Raw genomic sequence first — 20699 nt, 5'->3', positions numbered from 1 at the left:
CATACATGTAGCAATAGATTTTTGACACAGATGCAAAGGCAGTTCAGTGGAAAAAGAAGAATCTTTTCAACACATGGGACTGGAACTATGAACATCTGCATACCAAAAAATCAACTTAGATCTATATCTTTCACCATAAAGAAAACTCAAAATGAATCATAGATATAAATACAACATCTAAGACTATTAGACCAGAAGAAAACATAGGACAAAATTTTGGTGACTTTCGATTAGGCAAGGATTTCTAAGATACAATAACAAAACATGACTTATAAAAGAAAAATTGATAAATTGGATATGAAAATATAAGATTTTTACCTTCCAGCATTACTATTATAAGAGTGAAAAGATAAGCCACAGTCTGGGGGGGAAAGTTAGTAAATCACTTATCTGATAAAGACTCATCCAGAATATGTAAAGAACTCTTGAAACTCAAGAAAACAAACAACCCAAATTTAAAAATAGGCAAAACGTTTGAACACTTAACCTACGATAACTCTTTATCTTAGAGAAAATATTCAGGTGAAAAATAAGCACTTTTAAAGATGCTTAACATCATAAGGAAGATGCAAATGAAAACTTCAATGAGATACCATTATATGCCCATTAGAATTTCTACATTTGAGACACTGACCATACCAAGTCAGCCACAGGTGGGGATGTGGAACAACTGGAACCCTCCACATTCACTGCCAGTGGGAATGTGAAACGGTGCAAATATATACCTATCCTGTGATATAGTCATTCTATCCCTAAGTTATTACTCAAGAGTAATGGAAGTATTCTTCCAGTATAAAACTTTGAGATGCATGTTCTTAGCAGCTTTATTTGTAATGGTTAAAAACTGAAAGCCACTCAAATATTCACCAATAGGTCAATGGGTAAAAAAATAGTGGTATACCCACACAATGGAATATTACTAAGAAATGAAAAGGAATTAACTATTGTTATACACAAAATAACATGGATCAATCTCAAAATAATTATTGTGAGTGAAAGAAAATAGAAAAACAGTACATACTATATTATTTAAGTTATATAAAATTCTAGAAAATGCAAAGTTATTTATAATGACAGAAAGGTAATCTGTGGTTACCTGGGGGTAGAAAGAGTTGGGAGCAAGGGATTGAAAATGAGAAAGAGGCTACTTTGGAGGACCATGGATATGTTTGTGGTTTTGATTGTGGTGACAGTTTCATGAAAATCAAAACTTATCAGTTGTTTGCTTTAGACATGGACAGGTTATTGTATTCCAAATACCTCAATTTAAAAAAAAAAAAAAGCAATAAAGAATGCATTGTGGTTGTCATAATGTTAATGGCCCTCAAGACGTGATTTTGGCATTCCTTGGTCAATCTTAAAAGTGAGTTTTTGATTGATAAAAGAGGTAATGTGGATTTACATTCTTAGTTGTGACTATGTTGACCATCATTAGCTATAAGAGGATAGGTGTGAAGAAATGCTATTAGTGGACATCGGTGGTGTTAATATGATTAATACTGAGTCTTGGATGAAACTCAGTAATTAACACATTTCAGACTCAGTCCTTTTACAATTTGTCCTCAAATTTTTGGATCATAAAACTGACATCTGAACATTGTGTTCCAAGATACTCATTCACACTTCTAGTTACTTGGTAAATATAGCCATAGACATCTTTTATTTTAACAAGAGAGAAATCTAATTTTTAAGGAAAATGTCTGATCCTTCATTAAGAGTAAAATAAGGTGAAATCCCACCCTTGTATATTAATTTGTATTAGTGAATGCATTTCATCTAAGGACTTCTCAAAACCTTTTTATGTCCAAAGGCTGTGATATACCATCTTCCTTTTTGACCAGTGGAAGAAAATAAATAATTTAGTGACTTCCAGGAATGGCAAACCAATTTTGTGACTGCAAATCTCTATATGTATATGCTTTGGAGTGTGTGTGTGCACGTGCACACATACACATGTGGAAATGTAGGCATGGGAGTTAGTCAGGCAAGGGGACAAATAAAACTGAAAAACTTCCTTGATTTTATTGCTTATTGAATTATGTTCTCTTTTAGTGACCTTACTTTGATGTTCCCCAAAAAGGCTAGATACTTTCCCCAAAAAAATTGTGTAATGGGCAAATCACAAAGACTGCGAGAATGGCACATGACCAGAGAAGAAAAAACATCTTGCATGACAATCCATCCCTAACTTCTTACCTTTCAAGATCATCCCCTGCTTTAGGGTTTGATTACCATTAAGAACACGTATAGAATTGCTTTTGGTTCACATAGATTTAACATGTACTGAGCATCTACTCTGCCACATGCATTTTGCCAAACTCTTGGTGTACATTTAATGATTACCACAACACTGAGAGATGGGTATGAAAACTAGATTTGCTTGGGTTGAACATCTTCTCTATGGTCAATTGGGTAGAAAGTAAAGGATTCCAGATATGAAACTGGGTTATTCAAGGCAGACAGCCTAGGGTTCTTCTACATTTAGCTGTGGAGCCTTGGGCAAGTTACCAACATCGTGTCCTTATCTTTAAGAGATAACTATAAAGTTTATATTATAGGGAAATTGAATTACAAGTCTCACAACACATTATGGATCCTCAGTAAATGCTGTTTCCCCTGCTTCCCATCCCCTTCTGATTCTAGAGTCTTTGCTCTTCCTAGTATATTGGTCTAAACCAGATGATCCCTTCTGGCTGTTGGCTATGCATTTATCCCCTCAGTACAGATCTGCTTAATAAAGATCTGCATTCTCCAAAGGACTGGGAGTCTTTTGAGGACAGAGACCCTCTCATTATCTCCGTTCCTCCAATGGCAGCACAGGGTCCAATGAATGCCTGTAAATTGAATGGACAGGTCTCATGGCAGTGAAGAGGTGCCTCGTGGAGCCTGCAGAACATCATTTTTTTTTGTGACCTGTATCCCTCACTGCAGCTCACACCTTTCTACTCTTAGTTTCCATCCCAGAGACTGCTTAGTTCCCTGTCACATATCTTTTCTCTGACTTGCAGAGCTCCAGTTTACCTGAGTGGCAGCTCATGGCACTGTCTGCTATGATAGTTCCACAAAGCTGTCCATGGTGTCTATAATGTGCTGGTGTCCTGTACTGACAGATGTGCTCACACCTGGCCAGGTATCCAACCCTCAGAGCCCTCCTTGTCTGTTCCTTAATGTCATGTTGACAACTGACTCTGTCTGAGAGACCAAAATAGATAGATGGTCCTTTATCAACTAAGATGAACCCTAAGGTTAGAAAACAGTAACATCTGGGTTGACGGTTCAGGGCCCAGCTGGCATGGCAGATTTCTAAATTCCTACAGGAAAAACCACACTCCTACTAGACTCTCTAACAATAAGAGCTACCAGGCAAATTGTCCTAACTTTGATTTACAACCCAGACCACTAAAACTCTGGTTAAACGAGGATTTGTCTCACAAACATTGCTTTCTGATAAGCTACTGCAGACTTAAGCCAGTATCAGCTGGCTTATGAAGTCTGCACACAAATTGTCTTTGTGTCCTATCGTTCATCTTTTGATGTAAAGAGCCAAATTCCACCTCATTTTAATGCTAAAATCCTGCACCAAAGTGAACATAGAATGTATATTGCAAGTATGTTTGCCCACTGCGAATACGCTCCGCTCTTCTCATAAATATTTATGATGTTTCTCCCAAATCTGCTGAATATGTATGACTGCACTGTACTATGGGCCCTGTGAGGAATAAAACCAACCTGGCCTTCCCCTCTTGGAAAAGAGAGCACCTTCAGCACACACTGGACAATATCTCTTCCCAGTTTGCAAACCGATATTGGCTGCCAATAAAGTTCTCCTTTCCACTGTATAGTCATCCTGGTGGTCTTATAGATGGCAGTGTCAACCCAGTTTATAATGCTATCTTTATTCATTCAATCAGTGAGCACACATCACTGTGTTTATAATAGTCTTTTATTGTTGTTGTTGTGGTTGCTTTTACTTCTCCTCATTTTCTTCCTATTCTGTTATCTAGTACCTATTCCTCTAATGACAGATTGGCATTTCTCTTCTAACTACCAGATATCAGCCATATTCTACAGGACCCAATTGTTTTACATATTTCCACTGAGAATATTTAAGATTAACTTTTGTCCCACGGCCTACCACTTTGCAGAGTTCTTTGGTGAATTAACGTTGCAGCTGAAATTTCAACATCAATCAGGTTATCACCCTTTAAATATTTTATCTGTCTTGAGTTTGAGGAAACTTTGAGTATTCCAGCATAACTGTTTCTGGACAGATGCCCTCCTCCCTCCCGGTTGCTGTACTTGGCAGTTTGCTTATGCAGGGTCTATAGGCTAAGTTATATGCCTTATTTAGACAAAAGTTTAACAGGAATACAGAGGGTAGGGAATTTAGGGCAGAGCTGGAGAACTGTTTCTTGACTCCTTTCACAGTGTCTTTTATAGTATAAGGATTTACATGAATTTCACGCTTTCTATGAGCCTCCTGACTACTTTTACAGCTTTTATACAGTGAGGCCAGAGTTTTCCCATCACGATGGGCTCATGATCCTGTCCCTGTGGTAAGTTTCTGTAGCCTAGTGATTGGGTAAGTGTTGTAAAGATAGACAAGAACACTGTGTTTTCTCTGGCTTTTTAGGCAGACATCTGATTTCCTTGTTGGCATTTGTTTCAACCATGAAATGGGAAAGATTGGGCATTTTGTGCTCCTAATTTAAAATGATTGTCCATGAGCATCTCTCAAAGTGGCTCAGAGTTTATTAGGGCCCTCTGTAGAGTTCTTAAGGGGGATGGAACTCGTTTGGAACATGTGTTGATATGACTTCTTCTCTGATTATGTTGGAATGGCTGTGACATTTGATTTTCAGGGAAAGAGTATGAAGGAGGGTTATATCTTTGCAGGCAAAATATTTTCTACTCTAACAGGCAAAAAAAGAATATTTGAAAGGTTTTTCTTCTTTCTGTAAATGAATATATAAAATAATTCACCCTAGGAGAGCTTTTTATTGCATAAGAAGTCAATTCAATATCAGGTCAAATGGAGATATTGACCTGATACTACACTGATTTCCCATGAAACATGGGAAGTGCTTTGACCCCTGGCCCAACCTCTTCTCATTCCCCTATATCATCTCTTCTGTGTGTGTACATCTGTGCGCATGTTTGTTTGAGAGATATCTATCTCCAAAATCCAAATAAAGTATTTGTGAATGTAATTAATACTCTATAAACAGTAGAAGAACTATTTAATATGGTCCTGCTGAAAATCATTTTCTTATGTAAAGAATATCTTAATTTAACCTTATGTTATGGATTTGGGTGTTTTTCATATACCAAGATTATTTAGTGCAGTCCTTTGGAATTCGAGATTATTTATTTAATGTCTTACCTTTTGCTGTGACAGTCACACTTTCTCTTTTTTCTCTTAGGGGTCATCACTGCCGCAGACATTCTTGATCGGGAGACAACGGGATCATACTGGCTAACAGTGTATGCCACAGACAGGGGCGTTGTTCCACTCTACTCCACCATTGAGGTCTACATTGAAGTTGAAGATGTGAATGACAATGCCCCGCTGACTTCCGAACCTATATATTATCCTGTTGTCATGGAAAACTCTCCAAAAGACATATCTGTCATTCAGATCCAGGCTGAAGATCCTGACTCCAGTTCCAATGAGAAACTGACATACAGGATTACAAGTGGAAATCCTCAGAATTTTTTTGCCATCAATATCAAAACAGGTAAGGGAATGCTTATATGACTTCTTTTTAGTTTGTAGTCCAGCTTTTAAATTCATCAGCCTGACCCTTGCTGTGCTCATTTACTTTATTTTCTAAAGAATAACCTCTTCCTTTCTGAGAATAGTTTCTGTAAAGGTGAGTGCCACTTCTGTCTCTTTGGTATGTTTTAATTTCACTTGACATTGAGCGGGAGTTAGCTAATCAAAATCAGGTTTTCACAGAAGGCCTTAGATTTGCTTTACTCATAATAATAAAATGTGGTTCCCAGTCCACTCAGAGAGCCAGCTGCTTCCTTCTCTTTCTTGAAAAAGAGTAACCTGGCCTCTGCTGGATTCTATGGGCAAGCTGGCTTTGTGATGCCCCTACCTCTAGACACTTCTCCCTTGCTGATCTCCTTAAAGCCTTCACCTTAAATTCCAGATGTTTTTGCAATTCCTGTACTACCCATCAAGGAAGCATCCATATTTAAAAGAATTTCCAGTGTCTCAATTTTTACATAAAATATATGTAATTTCAATTTTCTAGTCTTTTGCTCAAAACGTTTTTAGAGATTGTAATGAAAACTTAATTGGTTGAGTAAGGATAAGAAAGGCCTAAGGATCAGTCGCAGGTGTGCATTTGGCTGAATGCATTCTGAGACAGGTATGTACATTGGAAAATTTCTTTGCAGATCTGAGAGGTTCATTGCTTTCTTGTGATTTGCCTCCTTTAGGTCTGAACAAAGGAGTAAAATAGTAAGAGTTGTGATGGATGGGGTTTTAATTCATTGAAATTTAGAATAATTTAAATTAATTTCACCCTGCAGCAAGTGAGTTGATACTGGTCAAAAAGTTAGGCTCAGTTGAGATTTGTTGGTGTGGACAAACTCAGCTCTCCTAATGAACTACTAATCTAGTTGATGGTTGTTTCTCCTGCCTATGTTTGTTAAACAGAAACATGTAGCTGACCTCAAGTATTTTATAAGTGTCAGATTCCCATTAATATAATGAAAGAGAATGTCAGGGTTTAAGAAAAAAAGTATTGATTTTCTCTAATTATGAGTGGATCAATCATTTTGTTAAGCAGACTTTTGCATTCTAAGAGTGTTGAATCGGGATTTGACTTGTATTTTACTATAAGACAAAGAGAGTACTAACTATCAGTATCTGTTGAGGACTGCTTGTACTTGCAGGAGAGGACTCAGATTTGGAGCCTTGGCCCAACCTTTCAGAGCCCCATTAAGTGGATAAAATTCTCCATGCATCTGGGGAACAGGCCTCCTACTTTCCTGGGAAGCCCTTCTGATTTACTTTTTGGTATGGCAAAGAGCTCCTTAGAACATAGCCACAGCGAAATGAATTCAATCACTTTGCAAATTTAAGAGTGAGGGTTGGGGTGGACAGAGAGAGAGAACAAAAGCGAAAAAACAATGTCACAGTAAAGAAGTTGAGGCCACAGATATCTTCACATTTCATAACCCAGTGGAGTCTGAAATACCCCAGTCAGATTCTGCTTCTTCCATCTCGATCCCATTGCTACTTGAGTCATTAATAGTGTGCCCAGCACTTTTTTTTTTTTTTTTTTAAGAAACTGCAAAAGGGAAGTTTTCACTGTTCTCTTCCTTTACTTAGGACTGAATAGAAAAAATAACTGTGGCTCACGCCTGTAATCCCAGCACTTTGGGAGGCTGAGGCGGGCGGATCACGAGGTCAGGAGATTAAGACCATCCTTGCTAACACGGTGAAACTCCGTCTCTACTAAAAATACAAAAAACTAGCCGGGCGAGGTGGCGGGCGCCTGTAGTCCCAGCTACTCAGGAGGCTGAGGCAGGAAAATGGCATAAACCCAGGGAGACGGAGCTTGCAGTGAGCAGAGATCACGCCACTGCACTCCAGCCTGGGTGACAGAGCAAGACTCTGTCTCAAAAAAAAAGAAAGAAAGAAAAAAGAAAAAATAACTGTCACAGGGAAGAGGGAAGAATTTGGGTTGGATGTGAAGTTCAGAGAAGAACATGTGCATTCAAAGTTTGAACGTAATTTTTCAGAAAGCCCTATTTTATCACTGTTCAGCCTACGTTGCTAAAAGATCCTTAAGCGTGTTCATAATTTCTCTCTTCTTGCCATAGATTTTTAAAACTCGTTTTTGCCAGGAGTAACATTTTTGTCTAACTTATCTAATTGTCTAAAGAAATATATAGCATACCTTGTAGTTTCCAGACATGTGATAAGAAAATACTGCTCTTTTTATCCATTTATTCAATCACTAACCATTTATTGTACCTATTATTTTTCAAGTAAGATCTAATAAAGAGGGTTTATAAACTTAAGATACGGTCCGAGCCTTTAGGGACCCAAACTTATGTGAACTTAACAAATACTTATGATATAGCAAAACAGTGCAATAAATGATTCCAGTAGGGGAGCTTCACTAAATATAGGGTTGGTGGGAGTGATGGTCAGGGAGGACTTCATGGAGGAAGTCACATTTGGGGTTAGAAGTCTTGAGTTTCAAATGCTTGCTCTATGCTTTCTAACTAGGCAACACCATAGAACACAGGGGGTGGGGAAACAGACTGTATTGGACAGTTTTTACCAGCTTCATGAACTTACCAGCTTCATGACCTTGGGCAAATTATTGAACCTCTCTTAAATGTAGTTTTTAGTGAGTAAAAATAGTTGCAAGGAATATAGGATTCCTCACCGAAATCCTTTGCACAGTGCTTGGTATCCCACAACAAAAGCTGATACCCCATTCTAACTACTTTACTGTAGTTACATTCATTTAATCTGTTCGGACCTCACTTGCTTATCTGGAAAATGCGAATGACCTTGTTTACTCTGCAAGGGTTGCTCATGAAGTCTGAATATCATCGTGATGTGTTTGAAGGCTGTTGGTAAACTACAAAGCTCTGTAAGAGTTATGTTATGCCTATTTCTAATGAGATTCACAGAATTCCAGGCCTGGTGAAATTCTTGTTAATGGTGTTGCTCTAAGTATCATGCTGCCTGGGAGGCAGCCTTCAGACAGCTCAAGGAACTCTCTAATAGAAGCCTTAATTTTTGGCATTTCTTCCTGACTGTCTGAAGTCATTTGTCTGAAATAGTTACATCAATATAACATTTTTCAGTAACGAAGCTGGACATGTAGCTAACCAGTGTGTAGATAGATAGATTAGATAGATAGATAGATAGATAGATAGATATAGATAGATAGATAGATAGATAGATAGATAGATAGATACATACATACATACATACATAGAGGCATACTAACCAGTATATTTAGGAAAGGTTTATGATTTAGATTTTTTCTCAAATGGATGTTGACTCTCGTAAATGGATGTTGACTCTAGTAAACTAAGCTTTCATTTCCTCCTCTGCCGAAGAGTTGGAATTTTTAGAATTTGGTTTTGTTTTGGCAATGTGCTATAGAATAAAGACTAAAATGATTAAGACCAATGCAAATAATGTCAATACTTATGATCTACAGCTTGTAGCAAGTAACAGATATTCCCAACCCCCAAATGGAGAGAGATTTCCTTATTGAACATCTGTTCTCTACACAAATAACTGGGTTTTTTTCTACCACATCTAGAATCACATAGAATCAGTAGTTTGTGGACTTTCTTTTTTTTTTTTTTTTTTTTTTTTTTTTTTTTTTTTTTTTTTGAGACGGAGTCTTGCTCTGTCACCCAGGCTGAAGTGCAGTGGCCGGATCTCCGCTCACTGTAAGCTCCGCCTCCCGGGTTTATGCCATTCTCCTGCCTCAGCCTCCCGAGTAGCTGGGACTACAGGCGCCCACCACCTCGCCCGGCTAGTTTTTTGTATTTTTTAGTAGAGACGGGGTTTCACCGGGTTAGCCAGGATGGTCTCAATCTCCTGACCTTGTGATCCACCCGTCTCGGCCTCCCAGTTTGTGGACTTTCTTTAGTAATTCCTGTGGCTTAAGGAAAACAAAAGCTGTAATGCTGTGTGGTATTTTCTGGCCGGTAGAGAGAACTCTTGCTTAATTCCAGGTCAAGCAGTTAAATTCAATCAAATGCAGCCTACCTCCGTGTCTGAGGTGGAGATACCAGCAGGCTGGTGTTCACTTGCCTTTTTGGGTGAGCAGGAATGTTGCTTCCTTCCAGTTCTTTTGAGGGAGTCCAGGCTGGCCCTCATTGGTCATCCAGGCTGAATTGGGGAACAGGGGTGGAAATTTCTGCTAGGGCTTTGGAAGGTTTATTTTAGTCATGTCTACACCATGGAAACCACTTAGTATAGGGCCGAGATGCCAGTGTTTAGTAGAGAACTCAGTAAATGTTAACTGTTGTGATCATAATCATCATCCCGTATTTCCCACTAGAAAAAAGTCTGTGTAAGCCACAAGCACACTGCTTCTGGACCCCACTGTCCTGAGGAAGGCGTTTCTGAAATGCAGCCACATCTTACCTTAGCAATTGCTAGGTAGCACTGAAATCTTCAACTCAGTTTTATAAAGTGCATGTTGTACCACTGTTGATCTAGACCACCGGTGTCAGCAGTGTGGGAGACATAACAGAAATACATTGGAAGATACTTTCTGCACTCAGGGAATTTAGTCTCATAGGAAAAAGAGAACCATCATACGTATGATATAAGGCAACCATTTAAGGCAATTTATTTAAAAACAAAAACAAAAGCAAAAAAAAAAAAAAAACCGTTGAACTCTGTGGACTATAAGCTATGAAGAGTGTAACATGTCAGAGCAGAGCTGGGTAACGGGGGCACTTTGCAGACCTGAAGGGGGCCTGAAGAATGGACTGACCTGCAGAGAGGGAGGCCAGACAACTATACAGGGAATATAAACAAGTGAAGCTTACCGGATAGCTTGAGAGGCATGATATTATGAGAAAGCGAATTTTAAGAATCATAAATGTCAGGAATGTGGTAAGATATTAGGAGTAACAAATACGCACATCTCTTTTCTTTTGTTTCTGAGTTTGATAACAGTTAAATTTTAAAGGGTCTTGTTGTTTTGTGTGTGTGTGTGTGTGTGTTGTTTTGTTTTTTGTTTTTTCCAATCTTCCTTCTGAGAGGCCTACTTCTCAAAGGAATTATTTTAAAGGGGAAAACACATTTATAAAAGAGACCCCTTTATTCTTTCTTTTGTGTCTGTAAAACGTAGATCCAGGATTAGCATATGCTGCATTGACAGTCTGCCTGTGAAAGTGATCGTTGCTTATTCCAGATCTTTTGATGGTTCACTGTCCAGGGCAAGAAATTTCTAAGTTTCTTTCTGCAGTTGCTCTGTCTCCCTTTGACCCATGCTCCGTTCGCTGGCATCTCCACTTGTATTTGAGTAGAGGTGAAGTTCAGCTTTCTTTTGCTTTCTGTGAGCATCTTGAAATAAAACTGAGTAAAGCATAGTTTATGTGTAGGTAGACTAGCTACCCCCACTTTAGGTGACTTAGGAGGAAGAAACCCTCTTCAAAAGTGTGTGTGCTATAAGAATACCTCAAATTCTACCTTTAACTATTGATTACTCCCAGGATAGATATGTCCTTTCTCTGTTAAAATTGGAGGAGATTGCTTATTAAAATATTGGATGTCTTTAGTTTTTTAACCAGCTGCATGTAACAGCAGCTTGCCTTTTGGTGTATGGTATACAACATAGTGGATAAGAGAGGGGGTAACAGGGAGAGAAATCCAGACCGCACTTCAACCTGAAAATTGTCACCTGGTGAGCTTGCTAGACTATAGAGTCTTAGGCTAGAGCTTGATTATTTGCATTTCTAACAAGTTTCTAGGTGATGCTGATGTTGCTCTCCTGAGAGACTGATTAGCAAGGCTCTATGTGAAATAAAAGAGGGAGGTAACAAGGTACCCAGAGACACCTGAAGACAAGATAGCCAACTTTATGAGTTACCCCAACATCTTACAGGGCTGGGGTTTGAGAGTTAATTCAGTAACCCACTCCCAAAAATCAACTCCCATATCCTTGCTTATACCGTCTCTTTTATCAAGTGGGGAAAAATGAAAATCCTGTCTCTTTAACTATCCATGAGCAAAATATCACATGGATTCTTAAGACTTGTAGTTAGTAAAAAACCTGGGTCATATAATGTTTGGATACACTTGTGTTATTTCCAAATGGATAGGATCAAGCAGAATTTATTATTAAGTGGAGTTCAGACCTACTTTAATGAATCAACAAACATTATTTTAATATATCATTATAAAAAGTGTTAGCTCATAAGATACAGATGTTCAGAAATAATTTGGTATCTTAGGGAAGTTAAGCCTTGTGTTTATGCACAGTTCCGTGTGGTGGTAATCTGCTTAGAAAACCACCCTTTGTAGGAAAAGAGGAGGAAACCTTACTTTATTTATAAATATAGGGATTTAAAGAAGAAAAAAAGGTGAGGGACAAGGATCCAAATATTGGTGCTTGTTTTTCAGTGAACACTGTGGAAATCTGTTGTTGTTTTTTATTCTTTGTTTCTTTCCGGATGGCACAGCCCCTCCTAATGAAAAGCTAAATTCTCCTGAACGGGTAGAAATGGCCGCCGGATGGTGTGTTGATATTCATAACTACAGGCACAAGGCAGATAATGTAGCGAATGAGTATGTATGAAACTGTAAATCACCCTTGCTCCTTCTTTCAGCCATGAAAGGAGCCCTTGTCCTATAGAACATTAAATTGTGTTCATTTAATCCAACAAGTCCAGTAGAACAAATCGGGCTCATGCAGATTTATCACGGGGGTTATTTAAATTCAGCGGTGACCTTTGCATCCACGTGAATGTGCTCCACATGAACAAGGACAAAGGGAACTTTTCTGCATTGTCATTATGTCCCCAGGGAAGCTGTGCAGCTCCCCACTTGATCAGCTCACAACTGTGGGTTGAGGGTGGGGGTCATGGGGTTCCAAAGATGTAGAGGGCTGGGTCAGGGTGGGCCATCTGGCATGGGAGAGCGTGCTATATTATATAGCATAAGAGAAATGATGCTCTTGCCCTGGCTGGGACCTTATCCTGGGCAGAGGCAGCTCAGAGGTACTTCCTGGAACTACAGTTCATTCTGGGAGAATAATCCTGTTGCTCTGTGTTCCATGCTGCTTCATGTCCTACTAACCCACTGAGAACAGGTAGCGATGGGGGTGGTATTCCCAGATAACCAGCCTTCCCCTGGGGCTCGGCTGCTTTGTGTAGCTGCTGTTGGAAATTAAGTCCACAATGTGGACTCGCTCTGCCTTCACGTAGCTTCATTTTTTTTTTTATACTTACTGTGAATGTAAGTACCAATTTCAGAGTTTCTCAACCTCAGTACTGTGGACGTTTTGGGTCAGATGATTCTTCATCGTGGGGAACTGTTCTATATATTATATAAGATGTTCAGCAGTATTCCTAGCCTCTACTAGATGCCAGGATCACCCCTTGCTTCAGCTGTGAAACCCAAGATATCACCAGACATTATCATACGTTCTGGGGGTGGGAGGAACTGCCCCCATTGAGAACCACTGCACTAATGTGGAATACTTTACAGAACCCCATTCCACATGGCCCCTAGCAAAGCACCCTGTGCAAAATGAATGACTGGCTATTGAGATGTGATGGCATTGTTAACTATAACTATTATATGTAATATGTGTGTATATGTATGTACACATAAATATTATTAATAATAAAATGAAATACCTAGAGGGAAGGAATGTTACACATAGAGGCTTTGCTAAGTTTCTCCCAGTTTATTACCATTTGGACGTACCCTCCTTGTCCAATCATACTTCTACAAAACTGACCATTTTTATCAAACCGGAACAAAAAGATACACAGTTTTCCCTTGGCTTTGGGTTTTCATTTCTGAAGAATCTTCTGTCATATGTAACTTCAGTTAAATACATTTGTATGTTTTTCTATTGTTAACCTGCCTTTTGTTACAAGTTTTTAAAAATTAAAAAGAGAAGATCCAAAGCTGCCTCTCACTTCCCTCTGACTCTGCGTTCTTTGTGTTTTAAAGACTCTATGAATACTTGAAATAGAATCTATTAGAGAAAAAATAATAATAATAACAAAACTTCAAACAGAATACATGTGAATTAAGTAACCATTTTCTCACCTCTTAGTATTTGGAGAGGATTTGGCTGGTAAGAAAATTCTCATCAGAGCCCATTTTGAACAGCCTTCTCCAGAAAACAGCATGAAGGGATTAATTTGAGTTTCAGGGTTTCTTCCCTTGAAATGCTTAAGCAGCTCCAAATCCTGCTCCTTGTTAATGCCAGCCTTCTGACGGATCAATATGTGGATTGTTTCATCACTGGAATGAAACAATCTACATTAGATGAATCCTAGATGAAAAGGGGGGAAGAAAAATCCTTGTGACCTCAGACAGGGATTCTGCAGTCATGTACGTAGATTAAGGTTCTTTGAGGTGTGGGCATCCCTGTTAAGTATGCAGTGCCCATTTACAAGCCCCAGGGAACTGCCGATGCATAAGGACTTGGACCAGCGTCCCAGACCACTATCTGTTTTTTAAGAGACAGAGTCTCCTGCTGTTGCCCAGGCTGGAGTGCAGTAACATGATCATAGCTTAGTACAGCTTCAAACTCCTGGACTCAAGCAATTCCCTTAGCCTCCTGAGTAGCTGGGACTACAGGTATGTGCAACCGTACCCAGTTATTATTATTAATACTATTATTATTATTATTATTATTATTATTATTATTTTAGAAATGGGGTCTCGTTCTGTTGCCCAGGCTATTATTGAACTCCTGGCTTCAAGCAATCCTCCCATCTTCCCATGTGCTGGGATTGCAGGCATAAGCCACTACACACAGCCCCTGAGCCACGCACTGGATTCCCATCTTCCAATACGTCACAGGATTGTGAATACTTGGGCTAAGTGCAAACTAGTGCCACTATCAGTGATAGGAAGTAATTTGACTCTCCAATTAAGTTAGATTCCAAAGGACAGGGCAACAGCATGTGTTTTACCCCATTTATGAGAAGCAGATTTGGATCTTCGAGTTAACAGGATTGTTACTTGGAAAATTATTTCTAGATGCTGTTTCTTTATAAAACTGAATTACAGGCAGGGATAGGGAGCTTTAATAAAAGGAAGAGAGGAATGAGCAGTCATAAACTAAATGATAAGAGCATAAGAGAAATAATGCTCTTGACTTGGCTGGGACCTTCCCCCAGGCAGGGGCAGCTCAGAGGTACTTCCAAGAGCTACAATTCATTCTAGGAGGAGAATTGTGTTGTTCCTTGTTCCATGCTGCTTCATGTCCTGCTGATCCACTGAGAAAAGGTAGTGGTGGAGGTGGTATTTCTAGATAGCTAGCCTTACCCTGGGGCTCAGCTGCATGGTGTAGCTGCTGTTGGAAATTACTGAGAATTATTTGGGAGGGTGATAGAGTCACGTAAATAGAGCAGATGATGGAGCTGTATTTATGTGTTAAAAAAAAAAGAAAAAGATTGATTAAGGTCATAAATTTCTCTTTTATTTCTTCTATCTGGGCATTATTTCCACAGCAGCAATTTACTGCATTGCTTTATTACTTTCTTCTGTTCTGTGGGAAACAGTGAATTTTAATTGAAACCACTGCCCGCCTCTCTCCTTTCTTGGATGCCATTGTTAGGGAGACTCCTAGATAATGCCGGGCTGTGTGTCCGTCAGGTATGAAGGGATGGTGGAAAGAGGAGCCTTAACCCAGAGCACCTGTCTACTCACTGTCTCGAGCCATGCCAACATGTTCATGTATTAGCTCATTCAGCAATCACCACAGTCCTGGAAAAAAACTCTGGGCTCTGGGCACAAAAGTGGTTTGACCAGGGTCACCCAGCTGGTCAGTGCAGAGCTAGGATTGGTCTGATTGATGGACTTAATGCTAAAAATAAATGCTATTGAATTTGAAAAACATGAGCAAACTCAATAAATACATTAATGATCCTAGAACTTTGTGGAGAAAGTCTTTCAGATGATTGAGCACACACTCTTTGTTTTATAGGTGTGTTAGGGGTTGACTCATTCCCCCAAAAGATACACAACTCCAAGCCCATACTTCTGAATGTGACTTTATTTGGTAAGTAAGGTCTTTGTAGATGTCATCAAGTTGAAATAAGTTCATACTGGATGAGCATGGGCCCTAATTCAGTTACTGGTATACTCATAAACAGAGAGAAATTTGGACATAGAGACACAGACCCAGAGGGAAGACAACTTGCAGAGAAAAAGTAACATTTTCCTCACCTAACACAAGATTCATGCCGGAAGTACCTGTAACAAAAGGCAGGTTAACAAGAGAAAAACATACAAATGTATTTGAAGCCACATAAGACAGAGGAGTCTTCAGAAATGAAAACCCAAAGCCAAGGGAAAACCGTGTTATTTTTATGTTTAGGTTTGATGAAAAATGGACAGTTGTATAGAAGTATGATTGGACCCTGAGCATATATCCTAATGGTAATAAACTGGGGAAATGTAGCAAGGCCTCTTTGTATAGATTCCTCTTGGCCTCTTTGTGTAACATTCCTTCCCTCTGAGTATAAGGCAAGACACCTGTCACATGAAGGCCTTTAAAAGAGATAAGAGGGTAAGGTCAGAGATATCTTTGTGCTTCTGTAGTTTTCTCAGTTTCCTTTAGCTTAAAAAATACTCAGTATGCCAAGGTGCTGTATTTGGGGTTATTGTGTTGGAGGCCCCAACAACAGCCATGAGAAGATGGAGGCAGAGACTGGAGTTAGAAGCAGAGATTGGAGTGATGGTGCCACAAGCCAAGGAATTCCAAGGATTGCCAGAAACCACCAGAATCCAGGAAAAAAAAAAAAACAGGGCAGGATGCTCCCCTAGAGTCCTGATAGGGACCATGGATCTGCTGACAACCTGATTGTGAACTTTCAGCCTTTGGAACTCTATGAGAATAAATATCTGTTCTTTTAAGCTACCCAGTTTGTGGTGCTTAGTTACAGCAGCCCTAGGAAGCTAATGTGAGTACAATTCAGAGAATAGCTGTGAAGGGTGAGGTTCTTCTAAAGGAGGGAGGAAGACCCCATGGCAGAATCAAGGATCACTGACTCCTAGTGCAGTACTCTTTCGCTAGGCAAAATGGTAAGAACTTCAGCAGTTTTTGAACCACTCAAGCTTGGTTTTAGCTAGATAGTTTTTTGTTTGTTGTTTATGTTGTAGTACTTATGATCTAGTTGAATTTAACTATCTGGGTTGTTCTAAAAGGGTAGAAGTTGGACGAGAGACTTCTAAGTCATTGTATTACTATAGTCATTTCAAGACTTCTGAAAGATAACTCATGGATAACACCATCATTTCTTGCAAGAGTGTTTTTATAGAAGGCCACGAGGTCACATAGAAGTTACTATTGACTGGCATTCAGTATGCTTCATAAATCAGGATCTCGTCAGTTTCATTCATTTTGCCATTTCTCAGTCTTTTAAATAAATTTTCTGAAAGCACCTTTTTTAAAAAAAGCATTGAAGTTGCTATCTGAATTGTTTCTATAGTTTGAAGAGTAGTTTATCTATTGATTGTGAGAACTTAAAGTCCAGTTTTAGTATTGCTACCACTTTATATTCTGATCTTGTCCTTTTTTGTCATCTTCGAATGATTTTGTTCTTAGCTTCTTGATGTTCTTATAAAAGTGTGTAAGTCTTTTAAAAATCCATAAACTTTATTAATATTGAGGTAGATTATTCTGGGAAAGCATATGGAACTTTAACAATAAAATTATAAAACCAACCCTTGTTGAGTTATTGATAGCAGTCCTGTTGCTGTTGCTCTGTAGTAGAAAGACACATTTGCTTTCTACTTTGCTGTACATAGTCATAGTTAGGCTTCATAATAACCTTCAGAGGGAAAGAAACTAGATGGAGTAGTACTCATGAGCTTGGACATGAGACTCTTTGCATTGTGATCCCAGCTTCTTGGCCACGTGATGTTGAGCAAGTACCTTCTCTGAGCTTCAGTTTACTCTGTGAAAGTGAATAATTATAGCAACTAATGAACTGGCCATTAACATTAAATGAGTTAAGATATGTAAAGTATTTTAAAGGGTATTGTGCATGTAGTATACTCTCAGTAAATGTTAAATATTATTTGCACATGGACGGAGTTTGTTTTAGCGAATTCAATGTCCACATTGTATGATTAAGGCCTTAGGCAGTTGGCGTTTTCAAATTATGAACAACACTTTACCTGGGTTAATTATATTTCATCTTGTAAGATTGTGACCATCTGTTGATTTTTATATATGTGGTTCTCTAAATTAAGTTGTGCCTGATAAGTGGACTGTGATGGAGGTAAACAAGGGACTCTCTCTCAGACTCCTAGAAACCTCTCTCCCTATCTTCAATATTTCAACTTCCCAAGAGTAAACTTACATGATGCCTTGGAAAGCGCACTGGTAGTCGTAGCTTATCCAGATTTTAGTCCAGACCCTATCACTATTATTAACAGTGAACAAGTTTACTTCATTTCTATCGGCCACAGAATCCTCGCCTAGAAATCAAAGAGTTTGAGCAACAATAAAAACCATCAATACCTGCTGTGTATACTGCTACAGCATTTCCTACTCCCACGCAGACATCATTAATCGATTATAATGGCCTTTCATACCCTGCCCACGCTTTGCATCCATTTCAACCTAACCCTGAGTGGGAGCTGGTTTTGGGAAATGACATTTATTTGCCATTGAGGTCCCTGAGACCGTATCTATCTCTGACAGTCTTTGAGTCTATGTATCAGAGTGGCATTGAAGTGAAGGGAAAAAGGAGACTGATGGGAGAGATGATAGAAATGCAGTTACTCAGGTCTTGGTGACTTGGAGAAGAGCTGAACATGAGAGAATAAGACAGTTTCGAGGGTGTAGTGAAAAGGAGCAGCAGGCTTGAAACCTCACAGAGAAGATATCTTGCTAGAAATAACTCTGATGGTATCCGTATACCCCATAGCAGCCTCCTTTCCTGTGTGTACTGACCCCCAGTCTTTCCCTCCTTGTCTCAGCCAATTAGATTGGGGTAGACACTGGCTCCAGGATTCTCTTTTCCAGGAATTTGTTATTGGGATTCAGAGATAATTTCTGGCCATGGTGGAATTGTGGAGTTATAAACCTGAGAACTGTAGGGTGCCTTTGTGCATGAAGCAACTGACAGACAGACAGACAGACAACAGACAAACTCTGATAGGCATTACTGAAACTCAGCTATGCTCCTTGCATTTAAATTCCCTAATATACCCTTGTAATAATAATACATAATTTTGCTGTCAACGTTTGAAATAGATTTCTCTTTATTTAAGCGAAAATATCTTAACAGACTCTAACTGTGGATCGCCAGTCAGGAGACAGGCTCAGGAAAGAAGAGCTATTCCCTAATGTCAGTTGCTGCACAATTTTGTTAAAGACTAGAAGAAGGAAGCCTTTAGATTTGGTAAGTAGGGGAGATATCAGGGGAAAGATATTTGTCTTTATAAGTCGTGTTATTGCTGGGAGTTTTCATCTATGCTATTTGGATGTTGACCATCACTTTTTATCTTTCATTTGCGAAATTTTGTGGATCAAAATCTAAAATGTCATAGTCTACAGCATGTATGTGAATTAAGCCCTGTCTCTCTTTATTAATAGTTCTTAGATGGGTATTTGGTGGTTTAAATTTTATCTATAGTGTTCCATAAAAGTTGCCAACAATTCCACTAAGTGTATTATTCTATTTCAGACAGTTCTGCTTATCTTTAACCTGTTAAACAAGATTTGCACGATAAACACCTGTTTTCTCAGAATTTTACCCTGTGAAATTCACCAGTACACCCCCAAGAAGGATGGAATCCTCTCAGTTGGAAGCCCGTTTCATTCACATACTACCCATATGTCAATAGCCAAGTTTCTTAACTTCACATGGCTCAGGTTCCCCATCAAGAAAATGGGTATACTAGCTGAGATGTTGAGGAAATTAGGCAGGCTACTGTATTTTATAAAGCACTGAGCTTAGCCTTGCACATACAAAATGCTCAACAAATGTTAACTGTTACAGCACTTTTTTTTTTTTTTAGACAGTGTCTCGCTGTGTCGCCCAGCCTGGAGTGCAGTGGCGCGATCTTGGCTCACTGCAAGCTCCGCCTCCTGGATTCACGCCATTCTCCCGCCTCAGCCTCCAAGTAGCTGGGACTACAGGTGCCTGCCACCTCGCCCAGCTAGTTTTTTGTATTTTTAGTAGAGACGGGGTTTCACCATGTTAGCCAGGATGGTCTTGATCTCCTGACCTCGTGATCCACCCGCCTCGGCCTCCCAAAGTGCTGGGATTACAGGCTTGAGCCACCGCGCCCGGCCTACAGCTATTATTAAATGCATTGCTTATAAAGAATCTTTTCTTGAAAATCGATGAATAATCAATCTGATTAAATTGCCTTGAAAGCCTCTGATATATACTGTATGTTCATGTTTTATGAGTGCCTGCTATAAACCAGGTACAATGCTAGGCACAGGGTGTACAAGGATGAATAAAACAAGCACCTTACCGCTTTAAGACCTCGCAGTTCAGAATAATTTCAACATGCTCTGATATTTAATGCTACTGCCACACAGCTTTAAAATGAAGAGATTAAGTAAATAATATTAAAGTTGCTTATGGGACCTTTTTTTCCAGCAATAATGAATGGTTATAATATTTATTGGTTGTTTTAGGAAGGAAAGCCTCTGAGAACACAAGTGAGGAGATGTAAAATAAATCCATCATATTAGAAACAGACTATTAAAGGCAGAAAATGCTCAGCCTTTGCCAATGACCATTTTTAAATATGTGGCCTTTGCAGATACGTCAGTTAACCAAGACAAATCCAATTTTACCTCCCACCACTTAAGTAAATTTCTCTTCTTTGTAAAATTTCCTATTTTATAAAGACATACTTCATCTTGACTATGTACATACTAAATTGATCATTTTTTACTTAGTTAAATTGTTTTCTGTCATAGTGAGAAATGCATTCTTCTGAAGATATGATATTCATGCCCGGGAAA

General features: G+C 39.1%; 1 protein-coding gene across 2 annotated transcripts in view; it reads left to right on the top strand.

Annotated features, from left to right (window-relative positions):
* Nucleotides 1–20699, top strand: part of FAT3 (FAT atypical cadherin 3) — a 721964-nt gene that overhangs the window by 311004 nt on the left and 390261 nt on the right. For both annotated transcript variants that reach the window (XM_030918946.1, XM_030918947.1), the window contains one exon: nucleotides 5424–5738. In XM_030918946.1, coding sequence (XP_030774806.1) covers nucleotides 5424–5738 — 315 coding nt within the window. The remainder of the gene's footprint in view (nucleotides 1–5423; nucleotides 5739–20699) is intronic.

The sequence above is a fragment of the Rhinopithecus roxellana genome, chromosome 15 (assembly GCF_007565055.1).
Source record: "Rhinopithecus roxellana isolate Shanxi Qingling chromosome 15, ASM756505v1, whole genome shotgun sequence".
NCBI lineage: Eukaryota > Metazoa > Chordata > Mammalia > Primates > Cercopithecidae > Rhinopithecus > Rhinopithecus roxellana.
The sequence above is the reverse complement of the archived record's forward strand: the minus strand, read 5'-3'. Positions and strand labels throughout refer to the sequence as shown.